At 44.5% G+C, this 21,837-nt stretch overlaps 1 protein-coding gene across 1 annotated transcript; it reads left to right on the top strand.

Moving 5' to 3' along the window:
* The first annotated feature begins 2,453 nt into the window (after positions 1 to 2,453).
* PLOD1 (procollagen-lysine,2-oxoglutarate 5-dioxygenase 1) lies at positions 2,454 to 21,739 on the top strand. The gene is made up of 19 exons (XM_076356054.1): positions 2,454 to 2,707; positions 7,317 to 7,408; positions 7,917 to 8,053; positions 9,316 to 9,479; positions 10,532 to 10,644; positions 12,362 to 12,425; positions 13,556 to 13,653; positions 13,989 to 14,090; positions 14,206 to 14,337; positions 14,603 to 14,724; positions 15,424 to 15,528; positions 15,978 to 16,103; positions 16,944 to 17,085; positions 17,589 to 17,702; positions 17,980 to 18,045; positions 18,398 to 18,502; positions 18,911 to 19,057; positions 19,371 to 19,496; positions 19,783 to 21,739. The coding sequence occupies exons 1-19, from the start codon at positions 2,626 to 2,628 to the stop codon at positions 19,936 to 19,938; spliced, it is 2,193 nt and encodes a 730-aa protein (XP_076212169.1). The 5' UTR covers positions 2,454 to 2,625; the 3' UTR covers positions 19,939 to 21,739.
* Positions 21,740 to 21,837: the final 98 nt, after the last annotated feature.

Raw genomic sequence — 21,837 nt, 5'->3', positions numbered from 1 at the left:
TGTTTTCTCAGAAGGTCTGGTGTGTTCTGGGGCTGCTTTAAAAACACAGCTCTGATCCTGTCGGTTTTTAGGAAGCTGCTGCTTTGCTTTGGAGCACGTGTTGCACGTACTCATTGGAACATCTGCATTGGCAGCTGCCTCTGTTTATAAAGACAGGCAGCCGACTCCAGCCAGAGTGCACAAAGCGGTACAAACATAGAAACAGGAAAAAAAATATGCTTGCTGGGTTGGCATAGCTGCAGAATGCAAACAGAGCTGTCCAACAGGCACAGAGTACAGCAGTATAAACAATGATGCATTCATGATTTCTAGTGTGCAAAACCCCTTTCATTTTAGAATGCAGAGATTTAACTTCATCAAAATGAGAAACTTGCAATTTTTCAAATTCTAGATTGAGTCACAGATCTCAGTGAGGTTTGAAGGTGAGGGGCTGAACACCTTTGCTGTGGCTCCTGGCTTGAAGTGTTGAGGCTGCTAAAGATTTATCGGGGGCTTTGGGCCTGCAAAGCACTGAAGAAATCTAAAGTTAAAGTCTGTTTTTCTCCCCCCCCCCCCTTTTTTTTTTTTAGTTTAGTGAAACTGGCAGCTTTGCAAAAGGAAGTTTCCTGAAATCACCATCTTAGGGAGAACTAGTATTTCCTTGGATTGTTGCCTGTAGTACATCGTTTGAGCATGAGGACTGTTCTGCTTGCCTGGTAATTATGAGGGAATTCCTGCTTTGGGGAGAGGGAATGGAAACAAAAGTGCATTGAACACACTCAAGAATATTCTCAGGGAACAAACAAGTAGTAATGGTAGTTCTGTGGGAGGATGCTATTATGAAGCATGGAGGATATTAGTTAGCTACAGTGTGGCCCTTCTAACGTGCTTAGTTTTTTCTCCTCCAAGATCGTACCTTCTCGTTTTTATTTTGAAAATCTGAATTCTATATCTGTGATTTCTGTTAATTTAAAGAGGTGGTTTACTGACAGAAAACAGCAGATGCGGGCCTCAGTATTTTAGACAGCCAATTTTTTTATTAAAACTGGACTCTGCAATGAGGGAGGCTTCTGTATTATCCCAGTGCTTTTATGATGCCCTGTATGTTTCCAGCTGTGTATTCCGTAGCCCCAGTCCAGCTAAGCGATACCTATGGCACTGAGGCATTGCGTTTCTTTGTTACCTCAGTACACATGCCACACCATCGCTCAGCACCCATCCTTCACTTTTTATGCCCCTGCTAAACTGCCCAGTACCGCTCCTTTCTCTGACACCTTACCTTCCTACGGTAACATGTGCTCCGTGGGCCAAGCTCAGGTGTGGCCGAGGACTCAGTGCCTCTTTCAGTGATGGCTTCAGTAGTATACCGCAACGTTGCTTTCTACTTAATGTCTTACAGAACAGTACGTAACGTTTATACAGCCTCTGTCATTCTGCGAGTTCTTTGCAGACAAGTAAATACTATTGTTCACACCTTACAAGAGAAAATAAGTAATCTCTTAATGTTGCTTTCAGTAATGGAAGCAAAGTTGGGTTTAATTATACAGAGTGCCTAAGAAAATGGCACTGTCACTTCTAGGTATTTGCTTCAGTAGAAATAATGTGTTGCTCAAGGCCTCACGTAAGGTATGTGTCAGTGGTAGCTCCTCATCTGGTGTTCTGCAGGCTCAAAAGGGTTTCCCTGCATCTAAGCCTTACATTCACTGCAGTATAAAAATGACCCTAAACCCAACTTAAAAAAAAAAGTGTAATTTTATAAGACAGGTTTATTTTGCCTGTTCTCAAAGTTAGGCAGCATAAAGTAGAAGAAGATGCACGGATAAGTCATCAGGGCTAGAGCAAGAAGGCCCAGCACATGGACAAAGAGATAAATGTAAGGCTAGAAGATGTATATATGGCCAGAGAACAACAGTTAGTGTAGGAAACAAGACTGCAGCAGATTTTGTGTTCACCAAGGAAATATGAGAGGTGACAGGTGGAAAGAAGGTATTTAATAAGGGCTTCCAGAGCTGTGCATAATCCATTTCTGGTTTGCTTTTTTCACGCTTAATGACTGTGTCAACCAGATGCAGCCCAGCAGTAACTGAAGCTGGCCAGAAAGCGAGCCCCCTCCTCCTACGCAGCCTCACGTTTGCTTAATGCATGTTTCTTCCCCTGCGGACCCATCGCCCAGCGTCCCACGGCTGTGGCTGTAACCCGCGTGCTGCACAGCCCCCCGGCAGCAAGGCTTGCTGGACCCCGCACCCCTGGTAAAGTTACTGCGGGGGCTGTGCGGGGGGAACAGCTCGTGGGGAACAAAACCCCACGAGCTTTGCGTCCCTGCAAGAGGCAGTCGTTCCCCAGCTTTGCACAAGCCACGGCCCCAGAGCTTCCTGCTCCCTCTCCCAGACCGGCCCCAGCCGCCTCCCCGCCTCTTGCGGGGGCCGGGGCGGCCCGGGAGGAGGAGCCGCCGCCTCCCCGCTTCCTCCGCCCGTCCCCGCCGGGTGGGTCTGGTGCGTGGCACAGGCTCCGGCAGCCCCGGAGCTTTCTAGAGCCGCCGTCCGTCGGGTCCCTGCGGAGCGGAGCGACGCCCGGGTCCGTCCCGCAGGCAGCGCTCCCGGTCGGTATCGGCTCCCGGACCGGGATCCAGGCGGGGAAGTCGCCTCCATGGTGCCTCCGGCGGTGCTGCTGCCCTGGGTGGTGCTGGCGCTGCTCGGGGCGGAGGGCGGCTGTGCCTCCGAGCGGGAAGGTAAGGGGGTCTGCTCCGGGGCAGAGGGTGGGGACCGGCAGCACGGGGAGCTGGTGGCCAGGCTGATGGACGGGCACGTCCGCTGTTGGTGCCACCACTGTCCTTAGCGCCCCGGTCCAGCTCAGGGGCATTGCCCGATCTGAGACTAGTGCCCGCTACGGAGTCTGAGCCCCTGGGCGGCATCCAGAGCCTGCTCCCGAGTCCTGAGGCAGTGCACAGGCTGGCGTGGGTGTCCTCCGCACACGCTTCTTGAGCGCCTCAGTTACCAGACAGGCGCTCACAGCTCAAGAGTTGTGCGAGACGAGCTTTGGGACACCATTTCATTCCACTAAAGTACTCGCAGTCCCTGGGGTTGCACCCCACCTGGGTCAGCCCTTCCTGCTTTTGAACTTACACAGTTCAAGAATTAGGTAGCAGAGAGCATTTGATCCCAGACTGGCCACACTGTGACCTGAGATCTGGTATGCTCCTAAAATAACATCAGTCTCTCCCCACATAAACTGTTGGTAGATGCTCTGAAGAGTAGTTGGTAGAACAGTAGAGGATTAGGGCAGCTACAGAATGTCGGCCAGGCTGACAAAGAGGTTCACACACTGTCACTCTGCCAAGAAGTTTGGATAATTATCTCTGTCTTCATTAGAGAAGTGGCAATTAAGAGGAGATTTCATCTTGTTACCTAGAACATTTCCCTTCACAATACATGATTCTGGTATAATTACCTTTACTATATATATTACTTAATACAGTTAATGTGTATCCATGGGAGTGTTGGGAGTTCTTTAGCTGTAGTGGCATAACTTAAGCAAAATCATTTCAGCATTTAGGGTAACTATTAGACAAATGTAAGTAAGAAATTAATCTCTCTGTGCTATCCTGCCTTCCTTACACACCCCAAAACTTCCATGTTTTTAGTAAGGTTTTAGAGCGAACTAGAGATATCAAATTGGGTGCTGGGAAAAGAGAATGAGGTATGTTGGTTAGGAAGAGGGATTTGGAATTAACTGCTTTCTGAACCCATCACTTCTGGCATGGGTCGAAGAAAAAATGCCTTACCTTTTCTGTGCCTCAGCTTCCCCAGAGTAATATGAGAATAATGATACCTATCTTCTCTCTTGTATGTTCTTTTAGATCTCTGCAAAAGCTCTAAGCATAGGTATTTGTAGTTAATTGAATCTTTAAACTTTCGTAAATGTAAATTTACTATAGAGATTATATTATCCGCTATGAAGTTGTGCACTGATTTTTTCTATTTGATCCCAGTATTAATGGTATTTTCTTGGACACTATCTTAACAGGAAGAGGCACAGTAAGATTTCCCAAAGTACAGCCTAGGGGTAAATTCATTCCTTGTCCTAAAATGCAGCTGCAGCTGTGCTTTCCCTGTAGAGTCAGGGCAGAAGTAAATAACTCTAAAATTTTTTGTTACTGAACTCATCTTGTCACTGATTTTTACTCTTTGTAAAAACTCAGAAATCTACCCAGTCATTTCACTGTGATGGTGATATCAGAGTCCCTGTTCCAGTGCTTTGTCCCTACAGGATCCTTTTCATCTATAGAGCTCAAAAACCCTCACAAAAGTTGTAAATGTCCTCTATTTATCATTCTACAGACGGAAAAACAGAGGGATAGCAAGATTGGCTCCTTGTTGCATAGCAGAGCTAGGAGTACAGTCCAGCTCCCCTGGTTCCTAGTCCAGTGCTTGCTTCGTTAACCACACTGTGTTCATATTTTGCAGCCATACCATTATTAAATGTATTTATACGATTTCTAATTGTCAGCATGGCGCAAGGAGTCTCTGGGCCCAGCAGGCCCGGCTTAACATAATAGGCTACCATTTCTACACGTGAAAAGTAACTGTGACATGGAAAATAGGGAAGCATAAATCTGCTTTTGGAGGTTTTAAAATGCCTGCATGTGATACTGAAATTAAAAGGGTCTACTGCTCTGTCTCTGGAAATACCTATCATCAGCCGCACCAGTGTTCAGCAAAATCTTCAAGAAAGAGAAAAAAGGGTTAAAGGAGAAGGAGCGGAGGCAGCATAGCTCAGCACAAGCTTCTAGTACTGGACTGAAGGAATGTCTCTTGGGATGGAAAGCTCTCGCTACTGCAGAGATTTCTCAGAACAGAAACTGAGCTTAATGTCTCTCAGAGTCCTACCCCCACAAACTAGTAATGAGAGGGAATCTGTAACTTGGAGTTCTGGTGGGGAGGATAATTGTCTCTGCTGGCTTTTCCATGCTCCAGTGAGTTCACACGCTGCACGGTGAAACCTTTTCTGTCTTAGAAATAGGACACCGCTTCCTGTTCATCCGTGTGAGTCTTTAGCCCTCGCATCTTGTCCAGCAAACTTCTGGCAGTCATATCATAAACAGTTTGTTGCTTTCTTGGGGTGGCGACATGAAAATGAATTAGTGATTTATTTAATGTGAGATACCTGAGAATTCAGGCTGAAATAATTGCATAGCAGTCGGGCTCTTTACTTTCTTTCTTTCCTTCTTTTATCATTATCATATGCTTTCTCCTCTCCTTTCAGGTACTAGAATTTGATGTTTGTCTTTACATTCCTCTCTGGCAAGCCCACATTTGCCCCCCTCTTCTTTGGCAGTATGATCTTCACCTTCTCAGAAACCATGAGCTCAGAGATATCTAATAAAGCTGCCGTGGTTTTCTGCATGCCATTGTATGGCTAGAAACTTTAATGGCTTTAACATACTCCCTGAGGAGATACATATTTTACTCATTTGTTTGCACCCTCTGACTGGACAGGACAGAAGGAACTGGAGTGTGCTGAAGGAGCTGGATTAGGAATGCACTTCATACATCTAAAAATCTGCCTTTAAAAACTGCACAAATGCAGGATTCATATTCTTTTATTTATCACTCCCTTTGTCTGTCTGTGTAAATGTCTAACAAAATACAATTAGAGCTGACCTTCTATTGACTGTTCTCAATCTCTCTATTTTATTCTGATGCAGGTAAAGGATTTTAGGAATTTCCTTGGGAACATCCTCTTTCTTCCTAACTTGGAGTCTTACACTTACTTTTTTGCTTTTGCTGTCTTCGTCAGGTCTATCTAGGACTCCAGCTCCTAGATCCTTCCTCTCTAAGATCAGACAGAACATCAGTTTGGGTACACTAGGAAGATGCATCTGGTACATCCATTGAAAAAAATCATTATTCCAAGAGAAGCCTGCAAAAGCCAAGAAAATGTGCTTTCAGTGTTTCCTGGTATTTTCTGATGTTAAAATCTGATGGCCAGGATTCGCATTTAAGCACTGTTGCCAAAGCCTATACAAATTCCTACTTAAGCAATAGTGTTAAGATGAAGTATAGCATTTAATCATTACAATGAAGAAACCAGAGCTTCCACGTAAAAATCATATTCCAGTGGTACTATAGAGAAACTTCTGAAAGAGAACTTCAGGCTTTAGCTTCGTCATTTTTAAGGGACCAGAAATGAAAAGCAAGTTTGGGAGGAGAATGTAAACGAAAGCTATGGCAGAATTAAATTCACATTGTGTATGTATAAAAAAAAATCTGGAAAGCACCTCAGGAATGCAGTAGAAAACTGGGGGAGCCATGGAGAGGGAGTAATAACATTCAGCCTAATTTTGGTCTTCCCTACACCCAATGAATGCTGAGTGACAAAAAAGACTCTGTGGGGAACAGGAAGCCAATTGCACTAAATGGATGACTTCCAAATGGGCATTTTGTAGTAGTTCTATATTTTATCTTCAAGTTTAATTTCCTTCATACTCTATGTGAGAGAAGTGTAGCTTTCAATAGCAGAGCAAAAAAAACACTTAATACATTATATTTTCTTTTTCTAGCTCATAACTCGGGCAATGAAATTGTATCGTTACATAATCTCTCATTTTATACCCAGGACCAAGTTCTAATCTCTGCTGCAAAGGAACAGTCTTGCACATGCTGCAATTAGTTTAGGGTTCTTCAATCAAACACTGAAATTTGAGGGCACCTTTGCCATGTTCTGTCCCCTGTGGTAGTTAGTTCCTCCAGTAAAACATTGGCTATGTCCACACTTTCTTTTTTTCCCCTCTATGAATCTTTGATGAGTTGGTGCCAAGAAAATCCAGGCAGCAAATAAGTAGGATTTGAAGCTGGTTTTCTTCCTGAGGTTGAAGCTTTGTGGGCAGCGAGAACACCTATAGTGCTTAAGATTGTACAGTGTAGAGATAATTGGGTGAGGTGTAAGCAAGCTGTTTTCTTCTCAGCAGGATATGGTAGCTCCACAGCTATACTACCTCCCTTGCCTGATTTAAAATGAACCTGGACATCTGTCAGTGTCATATAGAACAGATGTAACCTGTGTCCATGAACAGCAGTGACTGTTTGTGCAAAAGTTGGGACTCCTGGATTCTATTGCTGGATTCATGATCAACTTAAAGCATGTACTGGGAAAGTCACTTTGCTTCTCAGTGGTTGGATTTTGACTTCCCTTTGTCAAATCTGTCAAATACCTTTAAGACTATTGGTCCCTACCTTGGCTCAGTATCTGATAGTAAAGCCTCTTCGTTAGATATGGAACAGCTGGTTGTGAAAACAACACGAGTTGAATGTGTCTCTTGTGCTTTCTCCTGTATGCAGAAAACCTGCTGGTTCTTACTGTTGCCACCAAGCAGACTGAGGGATTCCAACGTTTTAGAAGATCAGCCCAATTCTTCAACTACAAAGTCCAGGTGATGGCTAGCAGCCTCAGTGGTGGTTGGTCAAAGGGAATTTTGAAGCGTGGAATGGATAAGACTTGACCACAAAGTGATTAAATAAAAGCTCAAGAGAGGACACACCTACTCAGCTGACTGAAAAATACTGTGACTGGGGCATTTCTGCAGCAGTCTCTTATTCCATCCTGAGCGTTGGCTTGAGATGAGATCCATAACTCCTGTTCACGGGAGCCCCATGGCACTTTTCCATTGCAATGCCAAAACACACAGTACAGAGTGTGCTCCTGTCTCTGTTGCTGAGAGTGCTTTGTTACTGTGCTACATGTTACTCTGACTGTCTGTCCCAGAGAATGGTTCAAAGGCTGGCGTATATACCTAGTCCATCTGTCCTGATGCTGTTTTTTTTGTTGTGATTTGCACTGGGAGTTATCAGGACTAGTGAGGTTGTGGGTTCTGGTCCTTTCCTGTGAGTCTTGCTGGGAAAGTGACCTGTTCAGTACACCCTGTGCCTGTCGTTCTTTAGGTGCTGGGACTGGATGAGGAATGGCAGGGTGGAGATGACAAGAAGCCAGCAGGAGGTGGGCAGAAGGTCCGTCTCTTGAAATCAGCTTTGAAGCAGTATGCGGATAAGGAAGACCTGATCATCCTTTTTGTAGAAAGGTAATGGGTTGGAAAGTATTTGCCATGAACTGAATCATAAGGCTGTTTGGACAGGTTCTTACTAAGAAGAAATTAACTGTGAAGTAGATTGCATGTGGAAGGTGTGTCCAGACCTCCTCCGTTTTTTTTCCCCCTGAATTCTCTGCAGTTGCCTGAGAGTTGCTCAGAGCTGCATCCGTGGCAGCTGGGAAGGTCTGATCAGAATAGGCCGATTCCAACTCTTGCATAAAACTGATAATGTTATACCTGTTTCTGCCAGGGTGGAATTTGGCTGCTCCTATCTGCAGAGAATGAGTAGACAATTTCTGTGGATCTAGGCAAGCCTTTCTTACCAGAATTATTTGTTTTATAAGGTGAGGCAGGCTGCAACACAATCCCGAGAGCCAAGAATTAGTCTGCCAGAGAAATGTGAAGAGGGAGACAGATGGTTTGGAGTCTCTGTGTCTTTTCATATGCCCAGCAACAGGCAGGGCTGGGATCCCTGTATCTGCCTCTAGCTCCCATGGCAGGGAGATCATCTTTTGCAGCTCTGAGTGTCCACGTGTGTTTAGAGAAGTTGGGAATGATTAATCTCTCGAATGAGCAACTTTTTCACTCACCAAAATGTGTTTGAATGTATGCATGTGTTTGAAGTATGCAAATCCTCTTGCAGAAAATGCAAGTCTCATTCTGGGAGTGTCGCCTGGGAATTAGTCATTTCTACCCAGTACTGAAGAGATAGCGGTTGGAGTGCAGCATCCAGTGACTAGTGTCCAGTATAGGTTCCTCCTGAATATTTGCAGGGAGCTCAGTGGAGAGTGGCAGGATGCCAAAAGATGCAAAAAGCATGACCTATGGGTTTCTTTAATCTAGAAAGGAATGGCAGAGTAATTCTTCCTCCAATAAGTAAAAAGTTGTTGCAAACAGTGAGGGCACCAGGGCTTCACAGTTGCAAACGGGGGAAAAGCAAGAAGAGATCAGCATGTTTTGCAGCTTGGAAGATTTGTTTTTATCATCAGTGAAAACTTTGTAAAAATAAGAATGGGCGTAAGTTGCCCCAAGCCAGTGTGGAATCTTCTGCAGTGGAAAGTAACATCTTCCACTCTGTGAATAAGATTGCACTTTAATTAGCTATAATTATGTCAAAAAATGTAATACTGTGAAGCAGAACTAAAAGAAAGGGATTCCTAAAGAATTAGCTGTTTTTAGAAACTTTTCACGCTGACATGTTTTTTTCTGACTCCATTCCTTTCTGTCCCTTTCTTGTCTGTCTTTTACTCTAGCTATGATGTGCTCCTTGCTTCGGGCCCCACAGAACTGCTGAAGAAGTTCAAACAAGCCAAGAGCAAGGTGGTCTTCTCAGCAGAGAACTACATCTATCCTGACAGAAAGTTGGAAGCCAAGTACCCTCAGGTGCGAGATGGAAAGCGCTTCCTGGGTTCTGGAGGTAAGACGCAGAACCTTCTTTCAGCTGAGAACCTCTCTCAGCTTTTTCCTCCTATTAGAAGGCCTTTGGGAGAAGTAGCAAGGGACCAGGTGTGGAAAGCATCTTTAAAGAAGATGGGGCAAACTGAAGCCCTGTGCAAAACTGGCCGTAACGGAAAGACTAACAATGGTCCTGCCTGTTACCTGCAGGAGGGGACATAGCTATGAATTGCCTGTAGAGGATAGGAACCTGCTCCCTATCCCTTCTCCCTTTTCAGTGAGACTTGTCATTCAGGGTGTGGGTATCTGAGCTTTTCTGATGATGAAGATTACAGGTTTGATCCTGGTGTCATTCCACGTTGGGAAGTGCGGTCTATACATGCCTTTGCTGAAAGCTGATGTATCTCTGCAGCAACACAGGATGGAGTGAGACTTTGTGTGCAAGAAGTGAGAGTATGTGTATACAGGACTGTCGTGGTTTAACCTCAGTCGGCAACTGAGCACCACACAGCCGCTCGCTCACTCCCCCCCTGCCCCAGTGGGATGGGGGAGAGAATTGGAAGAGCACAAGTGAGAAATACTCGTGGGTTGAGATAAAAACAGTTTAATAATTGAAATAAAATATAATAATAATAATACACAAAGCAAGTGATGCACAATACAGTTGCTCACCACCCGCTGACCGATGCCCAGCCAGTCCCCGAGCAGCAGCCCCCCCGGCCAGCTTTCCCCCAGTTTCTATACTGAGCATGACGTCCCATGGTATGGAATGTCCCTTTGGCCAGTTGGGGTCAGCTGTCCTGGCTGTGCCCCCTCCCAGCTTCTTGTGCACCTCCAGCCTTCTCAGTCGGTAGAGCATGGGAAGCTGAAAAGTCCTCGACTAGTGTAAGCACTGCTCAGCAGCAACTAAAACATCGGTGTGTTATCAACATTGTTCTCATCCTAAATCCAAAACACAGCACTGTACCAGCTACTAGGAAGGAAATTAACTCTATCCCTGCCGAAACCAGGACAAGGAGTACTTCCCTTTTTGGTTGTATGGGTTGAAACACCTCTTCATACTTATTCCCACAGGCTTCATAGGTTATGCTCCAAACCTGAAGAAGCTTGTGGAGGAGTGGAAAGGACAGGACGATGACAGTGACCAGCTCTTCTACACGAATGTCTTCTTGGATCCAGAAAAAAGAGTAAGTGTAGCTAGATTTTGGGATTAGGAGGAGTTGTCTGAGAAGCATTGCTGTTAATCCTCTGTGCAGTATCCCTGTTGAGAGTAAAAGAAGTTAATCACATACATATTGACCTTTAATTACTGCTCTGGCATCCTTACATGAAAAAGTCCAGTAGTATGTCTAGTTACCCATTTTCCTTCTGAAAATTTGCATTTTAACCACTACTCTCTTGTTCTGTTATTAGCAGTTTTTATCTTTAAGCTTAAAATGTGAATGGGAAGATAGATGTCTTAAAACAAGTCTTACTGGAAACTCATACCAGTATCTGTACGTGCTGATGTTTAAAGCCATTGAGTGTGGCAGAACTAACCAGCCTCCTCCCAGGGCATGTGAAACCCAGACTTTAAGTGTGTATCCTCCCTGCAGAGTGCAGTGCTGACTTAGAGTATCCAACCTAGCACTAAAGTACATTGTAGGTAAAGGGGCGGATGAGGCCTGAGCAGATTTGAGATGATAAAAGGGACAAAGGTTCACAGCCTTGTAGCCACTGTTGTGCCACAGGACAGGGACCGTAGGCATCACAGTGGGTAGCCCTGCTGGAACAAAGAGGCTGCCAGTGCCTTCAGCAAACACCCCCAGATCCTGGCTGACAAAATCTGTGTCAGCCTATGTAGCATGCCACGTAATATCATACAGAAGCCTGGAATGGACCCTGGAAGCATCATTGCCATTCCAGCACCGTGTGGTGCACTGGCCGAATCGTCCAGCCCACAGGGTGATTCTGCTTCCGTTGTCCCTGCCCAGTTCTGCATTACGCAGTGCAGTCTGTCCCTGAGGGACACCACAAACACAGGGGAACTAAGAAGTCAAACTGTAACAGTAAAGTCAAGAGGAAGCATTAGAAATAGGAAACTGCTTTCAGACTGATTAGAGGAGTTGCACTTTTTTACCAGCAGAGCTGGTAAAAAATGCAGAACAGCTGCACTTTTTTCCTTCCCCAAATCTGAATATGGCCCATGATATTTTAACATGAACAGTTCCTTTAATGTTCTCATCTGCAGTTCTGGCCCTATGCCACGCAAAGGCTGAGTAATTCCACTGACTTGGCATTCAGACAGCGGATGTTAGCACCCTGCTGTCCTTTCCAGTAATCAATCTTAATAGATGCCTGGAGGGACACTGAACTCTGTTAAGTCGGAGCTGGATTTTAGTCTGACAAAAATCCAGCCAGAGTGTGACTTGCAGCAGGGCATAAAAACAAAGACTGCATGAGCTGGCCTTGCACCCTTACTGTGTTCTGGTTTGACACCGGTACCTGGGGCAACACTTGAGGTAATGCTCGCCCTGTGGATAGATGGCAAGAAACTGTCTTCACAGCAGATGTTTTTGTTATCTTGGCATTCCTGCATATTACACGTGGGTTTTATATGACTGTGCTGCAAGTGTACTTCATTAATATGCTGCGTATTATTATTGGCACACCCACAGCAGCTTTAAAATGTTTATTTGCATGGTTTTGCCTAATCTGTTTAAATTGTTTTAGAAAATGGCGAATTGTCCCAGATTCAAGTGAAAATGAGGATTAGCTGGGATTGTTTAAGGCTTCAGAGCTTGGAGAGTATGGAAATGATTATAGGAATGTGATAGATCTTCACTCAGCATAGGGTCTCTCGCATGTAAAGAATGGATGCCCACTTGTGTTCTAATTAAGGTTATTTATCTCATTCTTTTAAAGGAAAGTATCAACATCAGTCTAGACCAAAGAAGCCGGATCTTCCAAAACCTAAATGGAGCATTAGGTGAGATGGAAGAAGGAAGCTCATTTCTCCTTGGAATGCAACTGCATGCTGACACCAGAAATAAAGTTGTGTTGTGGCTGAAGGGATTAAATTTCAGAAATTCCTGTCCCTGCAGAATAAGCCTCAGTAAAAAGCCTCTGCCAGAGTTCTGGGATTTATTTGCAATTCCACTGTGACCAACTAAGTTCTCATTGCAATTCCCTCTTCACTTTGGGGAATGCAGGTCAGGTTTTCCATCTTACACCTCCTTGCCACTTTGATCTCCAAGCATGTCGGATTGCTTTAGCCTTGGGGATTGAAATTGGGAGGGACTTCAGTGCAAGTAATAACACATAACCCTGCCTAGGGTTTGCCTGTCTTTCCGCTTCAGAACTGTGTGTGGAATGCCACAGAAGGTGAGATGCAGCCAGTCACTGCCTGTGAGCACTCACTGACCATACCAGGCTTCTGACCTGACCTGCTGATTGATTGATTTTGCTGGTCCTGGCAAAAGTGATTCACTTACTCTCCTGACACTGCTGCCTAATGTTTTCAGTTTATAGTCTTGCACCACTCCATCTCTATTCCAGTCAGGTGAAAAATGATAACGGCAGTGTAGTTTTTGGCTCCTGTGCTCATTATAACAATGATAGACTGGAGCTTGGATCTGTACTAGTCTGTTTTCCAAAGGATTTTATGTGGTTGTATTGAGGAGACTGATCTCTGCCAGGAGGGTGGACTTTTGTTTGGGGTGAAAAAGAGAGACAGCCGGTGCATAGAATGCTTAGGTGAGAAGTGCCTGAGTCCTCCCTGGCCATCAATAGCTGTTCCTCACAGCATAATTTGTCAATGCTAGTGTTGAAAGACTGTTTCAGTGCGGCTTCTGCCAATTCCCAGTAGAAGGTGTATTTGTCAGCCCAGCAAGCTACACTCTGTCCAACTTCCCAGCCATCCTCCTGTTGCCTCACAGGATCATTCTGAATGCTTTTTCTCCTTTCTGGATATGGTCTGTAGCCCTTAAAGTACTTGTGCATGGTTATCCACGTCCATGCTTTCATCTTTCAGCAGTTGTTCAGTAGAAATGAGGCACTGTGCTGCTAATTATTAATAAAAGCGTTCCTCTGATAACATGATGGCAATGTCATTTCCAGATGAGGTAGTTCTGAAGTTTGAAAACTCACGAGTGAGAGCAAGAAACTTGTTATATGACACACTGCCTGTGGTGATTCATGGAAATGGACCCACCAAGGTAAGTGGGCGTCCTGAGGGAAAGATTGGATATGTATTTGTTGCAAAGTGACACTTTAGGCTCAAGTGTGTCAGGTTACTGCCTTGCCATATACTAACTTTCCCTGTGTACATTTACATTTGAGAAACAATAAGTGGCCCAGGTCCATAGCAGCAAGATGGGTCTGCTTCAAAGATCAGCTTGTAATTAGATCCTCAGGCTGTCATGCTTTTTAGATTCTTTCATCTAAGAAGAAGGTAAATGAAGTTCTGATGAAACGTGATCTTACACTGGGGGCAGATGCAAAGAAACTCCCCTGCCCTGTAATGCGTAACATGGCAAATTGCCTTTTGTAGCTGCAGTTGAACTACCTGGGAAACTACATTCCTCAAATATGGACATTTGAGACTGGCTGCACTGTGTGTGATGAAGGTCTGCGAAGCCTCACAGGGTTTAAGGTAAGGCTGATGTCTATTCAAAGCTCTCAAGACAAGCCTTACAATTACAATGGGATCTTATGTTTCTGATGTGGTACCTGAGCCACCACTTCTCTCCTTTTCTCACTGAATGTAGGATGAGGCATTGCCAGTGATTCTGATTGGCATTTTCATCGAGCAGCCCACCCCATTCCTCTCCCAGTTTTTCTTGCGGCTTCGTAACCTTCATTACCCAAAGCAACGAATCCAGCTCTTCATTCACAACCATGTAAGTAAAGTTGGCCTGTGATGGTCTTAGCAAATGCAGGGAAAATGTATACCTCCTCCCGTATTGTAGGCACCTTTGCAACCTTTGACTAGACTTCCAGGCTCTGTAATCCCAGTACTTATCTGCAATGGCTCCACCCAGCTGTAAAGATGTGGAAGTGGGAAGAACTGTTGCTCATCTGGTTTGGCATTTTCAAGAATACGAGGCTGAGCAGCCTGGGATGAGCCCATCTCATCTGTTTTTCCTTGTTTTTCCTTTGGCATAGGAGGAACATCACTTGATGCAGGTGGACTCTTTTGTTAAAGAGCATGGCAAAGAATACCTTGCCGTCAAAGTGATTGGACCAGATGACAAGGTGGAGAATGCTGAGGCGCGTAACTTGGGCATGTAAGTGAAGAGGCCATACATAATGACTAGCAGAGTCAGCCTGTGTCCAAACTAAGGCAGTCCAGTTTTTCTGAGTATCATCACTATCAAGTGGATGCTTCTCTTCTTTCAGTCACCCTCTTCTTTCAGTTTTCCTGGCATTAACTCTCCATGCCCATTATATATTGGAAAAAAATCAGTCCCAATACCAGCTCCCTTTCTCCAATTTCAGAAGCCAAGTTCTCACTGGTCCTTTGCTCTGTTACAAGGATAGCCCTGTACCTTCCACCCTCATCAAGCAGTCTAATTGCCCAGTCATAGATCACAAAGAATATGCACCTATATCTCTGAAGGGGAGGAGTGTAGTAGTAAAACTAAGAGCTAGTGGCAGAGTATCTTCCTGTCTGTGATCAGGAGGTGCGAGTTGGAGCTCAGGTCTGGATTTGGGCCAATCATAAATGGGAATCTCTTCAGTTTGTGCTGGGGAAACAGTTTGCTAAATGTTGATTTTGGCTGTGTCTCAGTGTGTGCTATTGGATACTGACTCTGATGTGCTCGTACTATGCTAGCCTTCTGAGTTGTTACATTAAACTGAACTTTTCTGAGCACCCAGAAGAAGACCTTTAGTCTACAAGGTGAGGGAATTCCTGGTGTTCTGTCCCTTGTCTTGGTCTGTTCTAGGAGGATTTTGATGTGACTTTTCTTGTTCTCTGGCTATAGGGATTTGTGCAGAAAGGATCCTGACTGTGACTATTACTTTAGCCTGGATGCTGAGATAGTTCTGAAGAACACAGAGACCCTAAGGATCCTGATTGAACAGAACAAGTGAGTTCTTTGGTCTGAGCAATCCTTACTGATCATCTTTCACATGAGGAATACAGTGAGCTCTTTTATCACCGAGATGTGTAAGGCACTAAGAGAACTGTGTCAGAGATGGAATGTTAGACAAACACCTCTTATTTGGTCTTTTTTTACTGTAGTTGTAATCCCTGGATTTTAGGCAGTGGATGTAAATTATCCCTAGTTTTGTCTTTATATAGTCGCTAGAACAAATTGGGTTCTAAGAGACCTGCTGCAGGGTGCAGTTAGACAGGAGATTGTGACCGTATTTGCCCTTTCTTATGTGGAATTTTATTCCAACAGAGTTAACAGAAGCAGCAACTCTGTAGGTGAGGGAGAATCTAACTCTTCCGGTCCTGTGGTTTGTTAATCTTTTCCTTTTTTTCCTGTGGTAACATCCTGTCCTGCAATTCCTTTTTCTTTTGTGCTCACAGGCTGGTGATTGCCCCACTGGTAAGCCGTCATGAGAAGTTGTGGTCAAATTTCTGGGGAGCGCTGAGCCCTGATGGATACTATGCCCGCTCAGAAGATTATGTGGATATTGTTCAAAGGCGGAGGGTGTGAGTACGCAAAGAGTGTTTCTTACTGATATAATCCCTCAAATGTAAAGCTTGCTGCAGCACATTATCATCAAACCAGCTGATGACAAAGAACCAGAGAGCACAACTGTCTGTGTGTATAGAAAAGGAAAAGAAGTCTGTACTCCCATTTGGAAGCTGCTCTATGTTCTCCCCTGAGCAGAGACCATAACATACTTTGGGCAGATTTTCTTATGACCAGAGTAAGGGTTTAAGAGTCCTGACTCTGCTGAAATCACATCATCTTACTCATGTCATGTTTTCCCACCTGTGGATTATACTTAGTGTGATCCTTAAAATCCTGTAAAGTGCTGTTTAATCTTTATCAGATAGTCTTCATAAAATACCAGGTGATCCTTGAATGGAAGATTCACAAAATATAATTGTTGGTTCATTCATATTCTTGAGGGGCCCTCTTTTTTTTCTTTTTTTTTTTTTTTAGGCCATTATATGTGCAATAAATGCTGGAAATCAGCTTATGCACTTTTGGCTGGTTCAGTTTCTTTAAATCACTGGAAAAAAAAAATGTTGATCTCTCTGGGAAGAGGTTCAAGCCATTAATTACGTCCCTAGCAAAAACACACAGTAGCAATTAATTGCTTTCACAGTGGACTAGCATTTGTGCAGCTTAAAAGCTCTGGGCAATGTAAGTGATTTTTCCTGGAATGACAATTCCTATTGGTATCGTTTCTCCCTACTGTTCTGAGTTGGCTCATTTAGGCAAGCCTGGCTGATACTGCAGTGCTGCTGCCATCCTGTCAAGTCCAGCAGTTTCTGTCTTAGTGCTATTTCAAGTCTTACTCTCCTACCCCTGTGTTTCAGCGGGCTTTGGAACGTTCCCTACATCAGCAGCGTTTACATGGTTAAAGCCAAGGCTCTGCGATCGGAGCTTGACCAGGGAGATCTCTTCCACAGTGGCAAGCTGGATGCTGACATGGCTTTCTGCCACAACGTTCGGAATCAGGTCAGTCAAGGAGAGAGAGGCTGGCAGGGGAGAACTGCATGCCAGAGTGGAGGTGACAAGATTAAGTAGTTTCAAGGCATTCAGCTTTGGCATTACTCAGTGCTGTGCAGGCTTGGAACAGTACGGGATTTCTATCTTGCTGTGAAACCACACAGAGCCAGGGACCACTAAATGTGGGTAACATTTTTGTTCTTGGGCCTATTCAGGGCTGTTCTAAATGGGGTTGACAGGGTAAGAAAGAAGAACCTAACCTCACAGCAGCTGCTCTGCTTCCAACCCTGGCTGACAAGAGGCACAGAATTACTGGCTCTGGCTATAACCTTTCAAAGTTCCTCGTATCCTGGGTGGAAATAAAAATGAAGGCCCACAGGAGAAAGAATGAGTAAATGAGCAGCTTGGGCAAAGCCATCATCACTGGGGAACTGTCCAGTGCTTGTATTTCACAGTAATACGGAAATGTGAGGCCTGGAAACAAAGCTTGATTGTTTCCCTCTGTCCTGCAGGGAGTCTTTATGTACCTGACAAATCGGCATCAATTTGGACACATACTGTCCCTGGAGAATTATCAGACAACTCACCTCCACAATGACCTCTGGCAAATATTCAGCAACCCTGAGGTGAGATAACCTGCATGCTCAGCAGGCTTAGCAATGTGGCATGTGAAAATTTGATGACTAGCTTCACCAATGAGGAAGGTCCAGGCTTCGTAATAACGATGTCTCTCGGGTGGGATGAGGAGCATAGTCACAGAATTTAAAGAGAGGGTGTTTATGTGATTCATAACATCTGGATCTTCAAAGCCTGTGAGATACTGCTGCATGAGTGCCTGACCTTTCACTGCCTCTTTAACCAGGCTGCACAGAAATGACTGGTTTGCTTATCTTTAAACTGCAGGACTGGAGAGAAAAGTACATCCATGAAAACTACACAGCAGCTCTGAAAGGGAAATTGGTAGAAATGGTAAGAAAACATCGCTCTTATCCATCAGAATGGGAGATTAGCATCAGGACAATGCTTGTATCATCACTATTGTCATTCTTGGGAATAAGCAGTTTAGCACGACCTCGTAGTCTTTCAAATCCAGAGGAAACATGACCTTGAAAGTATTTTTAGAGCCAAATCATTCTAGAAGTACATCTCCAGCTCTCTTAAGTGGAAGTGGGGCACATAAATCAGAAGACACATTTCTATCTTCAATATTTTAGTTACTTTCCACTTAAACTGACTCAATCTACAGTCAGTTTAGTCTTATTCCTTTTGCCTCGAGCACCTGTCCTTGTTTCTGCTATTCTCACCTGTCTACTTTCTGCAGCCCTGCCCAGATGTTTACTGGTTCCCCATATTCACTGACACTGCCTGTGATGAGCTGGTGGAAGAAATGGAACATTATGGCCAGTGGTCCACAGGTGACAACACGGTAAGAAAAAGCAGGAGCTTTTTGATTTCTGGGTCACACCGTTGTCCATGCATATTTGGTGGCAGCAGTGCCTCCTGTAGGAAGGCATTAGAACCCACAGTTAAACCAGGAAACTGGAGGCAGTACTCTAATTTTGTTCCTGATGAACTCTGTGATTTTGCCCCTGTTCTTAAATGTGAATTAATTTTTCTGAGTCCTCTTTAGTGTCCTCTGAAGGTACAGTGTTCAGCCCTTCTGATGGTAATATTGTTTACCTTAGGTTTTAATTATTCTTTGAAAAGGCTTTTCGATCCTGGAAATTCTGATAAATAAACGTCATATTTATTTGTAGTTACCAGAAACAAGTGCTTTTCATTCCTGAAGTCCAAGGTTCCCATCCTTACGGGTATTTTCATGATTCTGTTTCAGGACAGCAGAATACAAGGAGGATATGAGAACGTCCCAACTATTGACATACACATGAACCAAATTGGCTTTGAAAGAGAGTGGTATAAGTTTCTTCTGGACTATATTGCACCCATCACAGAGAAACTGTACCCAGGATACTATACCAAGGTATGTATACCTTAGCATCAAAACTCGTGGTCAGCTCAGCACCTTCTCCAGCTGCAACTTTGTGAAAAGACTGCTAGAATCCTCTAGCAATATGCATACTATTTCCCAGTATGGAGGAACTGACCCTGGAGTATGACATAAGTATATGCATCAGGAAATACACAATTTCCCAATGACGTTCTCCTGCCTTATTGTTGCCTTTCTCTCTTAGCAGTGGGATGCAATTTAAATATTACACCCTGCTCTGCAAGCTCAGGAGCGATGGACGCTATAGCCCTGTAACAGATGTGCACTTTGTTCTTCTCTCCTGCAGACTCAGTTTGAGCTAGCCTTTGTAGTTCGCTACAAACCCGACGAGCAGCCCTCTTTAATGCCCCATCATGACGCTTCCACCTTTACCATTAACATTGCTTTGAACCGAGTTGGAATAGACTACGAGGTAAGCGTTTGCCAGTGTGTCAAGAATGCAGTACAGCCTCTTGAGCAGTCCAGGCAGCTGAAAACCCTTTCCTTATCCATATCTGGCTTCTTCACACTAAGGATTGCAATTAATGACTGGGCTAGGGTAGAAAGAAGATTTTTGAATGCATCGGAACACAGGAGATTCCCCAAGCACCTTCTCACATTTTCAGAAGGGCTGCCAGGAGAAGGCAGAGACCCTTTCCCTGAGGTGCTTTTGTGTCTCTGATGTGAAGCTGATGTGTCTCTCGTTTTGTTTCCATCAGGGAGGAGGCTGCCGGTTCCTGCGCTACAATTGCTCCATTCGAGCTCCACGGAAAGGGTGGACCCTTATGCATCCAGGCCGCCTGACCCACTATCATGAAGGTCTTCCAACCACCAAAGGAACCCGTTATATCGCAGTGTCCTTTCTTGACCCCTAGAGCCATGCTTCACAGGAAGCCTGGCCCTGCTCACTGCTGACTTTGAGTGGAAACAGGGAATGCTGCTGAGAGTTTCTAAGGCATTGATCAAAGCTATTTGGATATTGATTTTTAATGATATTTTAAGACTCCACTACTGGAAGATCTCCCTGTCTGATACTGCAGGTAATATCTAGGAATATTGCTGTAGAATTTGGAAGGAGATTTTGTGCCTTCATTTTTGATTCTGCTCCTCATCCACTGTTTCTTGGAAATGCGATTTACTTGAACCTTCACTGATTGGTTGGCTTTACAAAAATGCTTTCTTGGACTGGAAATCCAGCTTTTTGGAGGCAAGTCACAAGCTCTCTCTCCAAGTAGCTGGAAGCCCATTTTCATCCACAACGTATACGGGACTGGACATTAGACAATAATTCCTGGATACTATTCCAAATATAAACCAGTCGGGGAGCTGACTCCAGGAGTCATAACTGTTAAATGTCATACCAGATGAAACTCAGTAATAAGAGCCTGAAGATCATCTGATTCCTTACCTCTTTGCAGTCCTTGGAAGCATATCACAAAGTTCAAAGCAGCAGCAGTGGCAATATAGGTGCTTCTGATTAGCTAAAGGAAGGTCTGCTAATGATACTTTACCTCTGGGATTAGACTGAAGAGATAAAAGATAACCTCCCTGTCTTCTATTACTGCAGCTAAAAGGAGCATGCCTACCCAGACAAATTCAGACCATGTTGGTATGCACAGATAAAATCTAAGAAAGGGAAGGCTGAGAATGCCTAGATCAGTCAGGAGGGCTTCACTGCTGAATTGTCTCTGTTCTATCCCACGTTAAGATTGTCAAAAGCTCTAATCAATCTCTGGGTAACAACCCAGAGGTCCCAGTGGTCTTTGATGGCCTCATTCCAGTTCTCAGAGATTGTTTTGATAATTTTCTTTGCATCTAATTTGAATGGGCCATCAAAGAGCTGTTCTCTGGTACTTAGAGGAAATCATTAGTCAGCGTTTCTATTATTTGCGATTCCAAACCAAAACACTCCACTGCAGACACTTCTCCAGTGGGGTCGAGGCTGATAGAAATGAGTGGTTGGAAAGTGCTGAGAGATTGTGGTGAACTGGTGGGTATAAAAATCTGTCTAGCTAGACCCATGGTTAGAGAGGGAAGGGGGAGAAACCTTTTCTGCCGTTGCCTGTGAGACACCTCTGCTTATCAGACACCGTTACGCTCTGGGTCTGCAAGACAATCATGTTTCACAAGCAGTAAATTCACATCATGATTGTCCTTAGGAAAAAAAATCCTCTTCTGAGTTCCCTGTGTCTCCAGCTTCTACTGTCTAATTGTCAGGTGTAGAGCCCCTTCATCTAGGACGGGTTGCATTAATGCAGGCGGAATAGCTTTAGACGTGTGAATTCTGGCAGGGAACTTTATACAATTTGAATGGACCTGAGGAAGGTGACGTAGACCTTTTTCCAGTGCTTTCCGTGCGCTTTTTAGGTCTATTTCAAGGCCACACACTCACACGTGCCCAAGGGAGAAAAATCCAGGCAGGGACAATCAGTTTGAAAAGTAAAACAATAATAAATCTTGTTAGGTGAAATCCAGAACCATCTGTTACCAAATGAAGGGACTTCGTAGGCCAATCGTTGAGATGTCGAAAAGGTGTATGTATTTATTCAGCAGGTTTTTTTTCACTTTGTTGTGTCTTTCCTCTGCTCAGTACGGTGATTGGAATTAATTAGGAGCCTGTCACACGGGATGTACCGTTTCAGCCAGGGGAACTCGCATTAAACCCTTACCCCACGGTGTCGCCGTCAGTGGGTTTCATTCCTGCGGTGGGTGCCGGAGGCCGCCGCCGCCTCCTGTGAGGCCTTGCGGGGCGGTGCCCTCGGACTACCGCTCCC

This window comes from Aptenodytes patagonicus, chromosome 19 (genome assembly GCF_965638725.1).
Source record: "Aptenodytes patagonicus chromosome 19, bAptPat1.pri.cur, whole genome shotgun sequence".
NCBI classification, from domain to species: domain Eukaryota; kingdom Metazoa; phylum Chordata; class Aves; order Sphenisciformes; family Spheniscidae; genus Aptenodytes; species Aptenodytes patagonicus.
The sequence above is the reverse complement of the archived record's forward strand: the minus strand, read 5'-3'. Positions and strand labels throughout refer to the sequence as shown.